General features: G+C 54.3%; 1 protein-coding gene across 1 annotated transcript; it reads left to right on the forward strand.

Moving 5' to 3' along the window:
* On the forward strand, positions 2,084-3,921 carry HOXB13 (homeobox B13). The gene is made up of 2 exons (XM_021377621.1): positions 2,084-2,666; positions 3,387-3,921. The coding sequence occupies exons 1-2, from the start codon at positions 2,084-2,086 to the stop codon at positions 3,638-3,640; spliced, it is 837 nt and encodes a 278-aa protein (XP_021233296.1). The 3' UTR covers positions 3,641-3,921.

The raw sequence follows: 4,716 nt of genomic DNA on the forward strand, positions 1-4,716 counted from the left end.
CTTTTGATTCCCTTTACTTTGAAGTTATTTTTCTTTCTTCTTCTTTTTTATTTTTTCCTTTTTTTCTTTCTTTCTTTCTCGTCTTTCTTCTTTCTCTTTTTTCTTTCTTTTTCTTTTATCTTTCACCTCTTTTCGCTTTTATTTTTTTCGCACTTCTTTTTCTCTTCTTTCCTTTTTATTTTTTATTTTTTCTTTCTTCTTTTTCTCCCCCTTTTCCCCTTTTTCTCGCTCTTTTCTTTTCTTCCGAAAGAAAAAAAAGGAAAAATCACCACGTTCACCAAGACTGCAGGACTTTCACAGCAGCAAACGAGAAGAACCGAGACCTCACTCGCACCTTCGCGCTGTTTTTTACCCATTTTGCCGTGGGACGCGGTGGGGCAGGATCCCGCAGAGACCCCCACGCGGCCCCCACGGATCTCCTGAGCTGAAAGGAGTGGGGTCTGAGGAGGGGCGGGGGGGAAAGGACTCCCCGTGTTTTTCCGTAGGAGTTGGAGTTGCCGAGCCAGCTCTGCCCCTTTCCCCACCCTGGCCGCAGCCCACCCAGCCACAGATGCATCCACAGGTGGGGATGAAGCTTCAACCCCCCCCCCCCCCCCCACCCCCCCACCTCCCCCCCCCCCCCCCCCCCCCCCCCGCTGGCTGCTTTGCGGAGCCGCTGCTTTCCCGACATGGCCTTTGTCTCCCCCCGCTGCCGTCAGTTTGGGGCTGGGGGCCTCAGTGCTTTGGTGGCCCGAAGAAGTGGCAGAAGGAGCGGCGGTGCTGACCTTTGGTAAAGAGAAAAGAGAAAATCTCCATTTCTTGCGGATTTCTGAAGCTGATCTCTTTGCAAGAAGGAAACAACGCAGAAGCAGCACGTGAGCTCCTCTGCCCTTTGGGTGACGGTGGTGAAGGTTTCCCCCAGACAAAGATTTCTGGGGGAAAACGGAGAGAAAAAGGAGGGAGAAAGGCAGCTGTGTGTTTGCACCACGCGTGCAATGCGATGAAAAATGCACATATCCCAATCATTTCTGAACACTTACATACACGTGGGCCTCAGTGTATTAACTCCAAACTTCCCCACACTGAAGTCACCCTCCACCTCCATCTGTCCATACCCTTCTGTATACTCACTCCTCCTGCACCCAAAGTCTCTCTCTCTCATTTCCAAACTTTCCCTTTGAGCCGCTGACCCGGAGCCCCATCAGCACTGGGTGAGGAGGCAAAGCTGAGTGCAAAGAGTGATTTTTTTTTCCCCCACCTTTTGCAGTTATTTTTTTCTCTTTTCACTCCTTGCTTGCTAGGGCCATGCCTTGGCCCACCCTGCACCCTGTGTATAGGTTATATAAGCTTAGGTATAAAGCTGTACCTAATATGGACTAATATGGAGGTTATATAGGATGCAGATTTTGTCGTTTTGTCACATCGATGCAGACAGTAGTGGGTGGCTGTAGGAATGTACATGGGACACAACCTATGAACAAGGCCAGGACGAGGGTCCCAGGGGTTCCCTGAGTGTCCCCGTGTCCCACCAGAGTTTTTCTGCCCTCAGACCTGAGTGGAAGATGGGGACACATCGCTACAGGATGATTTGAGACTGAGCCCGTGTTTTTCCAACGGGGATTGCTCCTCTGCGCTGTTCTCCATCCTCCCTCCCCTTCTCCCTCCCTCGTCCCCCATCCCTCCCTCTACCCCTTTCCCCCCCGCCCTAAAAAAGTTTTTTTTTTTTTTTTTTTTTTTTTTGTATAATGCACAGACATGTACCCGCCTGTCACGTGCTGGGGAGGTTTCCTCCCTCCTCCTCCGACTGCAATAAAAGTATTTTCGCAATTTCTGCAGCCAGGGTTTATTAGGGCTGGGCTGGAGGTTTTTTTTTTTTTCTTTTTGTGGGTTTGTGTGGTTTTTTTCCCCTCCTTCTCCGTCCTTTTTCCCCCTTGCAGCAGCCAATGAGGCCGGCCCTACCCGTTGCGTCAGGGCAGCCCGGCGGGGCAAGGCAGCTCTCGGCAGCTCTCAGCCTTTTAAAAAGATCCAGGGACCCCCCCCTCGGGCAGTACCCGGGTGCCGTCGAGCAGCTTCTCCCCATGCCCCGGCCCCCGCGCCGCCCCGCATGCAGCCCCCGGGCCTCGAGGGGCTCCTGGCAGCCGGCGGCTTCGCAGGCGGCCAAGGCAGGGTCCTGCCGCCCCCCCCGGCCCTCGGCTGCCCTTCGCCTCCCCCCGGGATGAACCCCGGTTACCCGACGGAGGAAGCGGCCAAGCCGTGCCTTGCGGCCCCCCCGGGCCCCGCCGCCCCGCCGGGCCCCACCGCCTCCGCTCCGCTGCCCTACGGGTACCTGGGCGGGGGGTACTACTCGTGCCGCGTCGCCCGCAGCGCCCTCAAAGCCGGCCCGGCGCAGGGGCCCTTTCCCCCCGAGAAGTACCTGGACCCCCCCGTGGGCAGCGAGGACTTCCAGAGCCGTCCCGCGGAGTTGGCTTTCTACCCCGGTTACGGGGCCCCGTACCAGCCGGTGGCCGGGTACCTGGACGTGTCGGTGGTGCCGGGGCTGGGCGGCCCCGGGGAACCGAGGCACGAAGCTCTGCTGCCCGTGGACGGTTACCACCAGCCCTGGGCTCTGGGCGGCAGCTGGAGCGGCCAGATGTGCTGCCCCAAGGAGCAGGGCCAGGCCGGCTACCTCCTGAAATCCGCTTTTGCAGGTAAAGTCCCTGGGCTGGAGCTGAGGAGGGGCCGTGACAGGGGTGGTTGGGAGCGAGGCTTAACGCAATCTGCTTAAATAAGGCTTATAATGTCCTGGAAAAATGCTGCTGCCGTCCAGGAACTCTTCCTTGAGAGCGAGCGGGCAGCCAGGCTGCAAAAATAAGAACTAGGATGAACGATGCCCTTTGCAGCTCGGGCACTGAGGAGGTTGGTGGCACAACCCGGGGGCAGCAGTGGGAATGGGGAACGAGAATGCATTATTGCTGGGCTGCCTCATGTCGGTTGTCATTACCCGGACCCTCCTCCAAAAAGAATAATAATAATAGGTAAGTTTAGAGACGGAAAACAATATATAAATACGTTTAGAGACGAAAAAGGTAGATAAATAAGTTTAGAGGAGAAAGGCAATATATGAATAAATGTAAAGGAGCAAGACTATACGAATTAATGTAGGGAAGAATAATAATATTTGAATAAATTTAGAGCGGGGAAAAAAAAAAAAAACAAGATCTGAATACATGTAAAGAGGAAAACCATACTCGAATAAAGGTAGAGAGGAAAATTAATCTTTCCATTTCGTTCAGAAATACACTGTAAGCAGACAGGGGGACTGGAGGGAAGGACCGGGGTGGCAGGGGAAGGTGCTGTTGCCGGAGGTGGGGGCCCGGGTGCGTTGTGGCCCCCCCCAGCCCGGCCCCGCTCAGCCCCGTCTCTCCCAGACGCCGCCGCTCCGCTGCCCCCCGACGGCTGCGCCTTCCGCCGGGGCCGCAAGAAGAGGGTCCCGTACAGCAAGGGGCAGCTGAAGGAGCTGGAGAAGGAATACGCCAGCAGCAAATTCATCACCCGAGACAAGAGGAGGAAGATCTCGGCCGCCACCAACCTCACCGAGAGACAGATCACCATCTGGTTCCAGAACAGGCGGGTGAAAGAGAAAAAAGTCGTCGCCAAAATCAAAAGCAGCAGCGCTCAGTGAGGACGAGGCCACCCCACACCGCAGCCCCAAAGGTTTCCCGGGGCTCCGGCACGTTGAGCGGCACCGGGGAGGGGGGGGGGAAGCACCGTCCCCACCGGGCAGCGAAGGGAGTCCCGACGTTCCCGAGGAGCAAAACCCGTGGGCAGATGCGGGCACCGCGCGTCGGAAGGGGCAACGTTCCCACCCGGGCTGCACGCAGAGGACCACGAACAGTTCGCTCTTTCCGCCTTAACCACGTCGTGCTCGCTCCGTCTCCCATCGCTTTCGTTTGAACTGCATCAGCAGAGCGCTTTCTTAAAAAAAAAAAAAAAAAAAAAAAAGCCTAATTGCGTTAATGAACCCCGACCGCAACTCCTGTCTCGGGCGAGCCGAGGTGGGTGGGGGCATTGCACATGGATCCGGTCTGCGCGACAAAAAAAAAACCCAAACTTAGAGCATAGAAACAGCATCTCATTCCAGGCAGGAGCATCACAATGCGCTTTTAAGGGGAAATCCACGCAGTCCTGGTGTGTTCTATGGAAACGCGTGTACATTTCTTGCATAAACGCGTGGTGGGGATGCGCAGCGCGTGCTTACACACTCGTATGCGCACACACTTTGCTGCAGGCACCCACTGCGTTGCTGTTCCGTGCCAGAGATGCACGTAGGTGTGCACCTGCACGTAGTTAGGATTGCGTGTTCTTTTACCTTATCTCATCTACAATATTCGTGTTTGTGTGTTGATATATACCCAGATGTGTATATGTATGCATGTAGACATGCAGTATGGTACCGGCTGTGTGGATATAAATATATATATGCACGTGTTTGTACACATACATACACACATGTATGTTCGTGACTATATTTTGATACAAGTAAATGCAATTTGTATAATTCCATACACGATTTTCGTTTGTACTAACGTTGTAGCCACCTTCTCCTTCTCCTAATGACGCCGAATTAGAGCGATGTGTTTCGTAGCATGTGCTGAGATAATCCCCGCATCGTACGGAATGATACTGGTGAATATTAAGAACCGCTGTGATCCTTTACGTCAGAATAAATAGGGTGTAAGTACTGGAACGCGCTCTCCT

Source organism: Numida meleagris, chromosome 26, assembly GCF_002078875.1.
Source record: "Numida meleagris isolate 19003 breed g44 Domestic line chromosome 26, NumMel1.0, whole genome shotgun sequence".
Lineage (NCBI taxonomy): Eukaryota > Metazoa > Chordata > Aves > Galliformes > Numididae > Numida > Numida meleagris.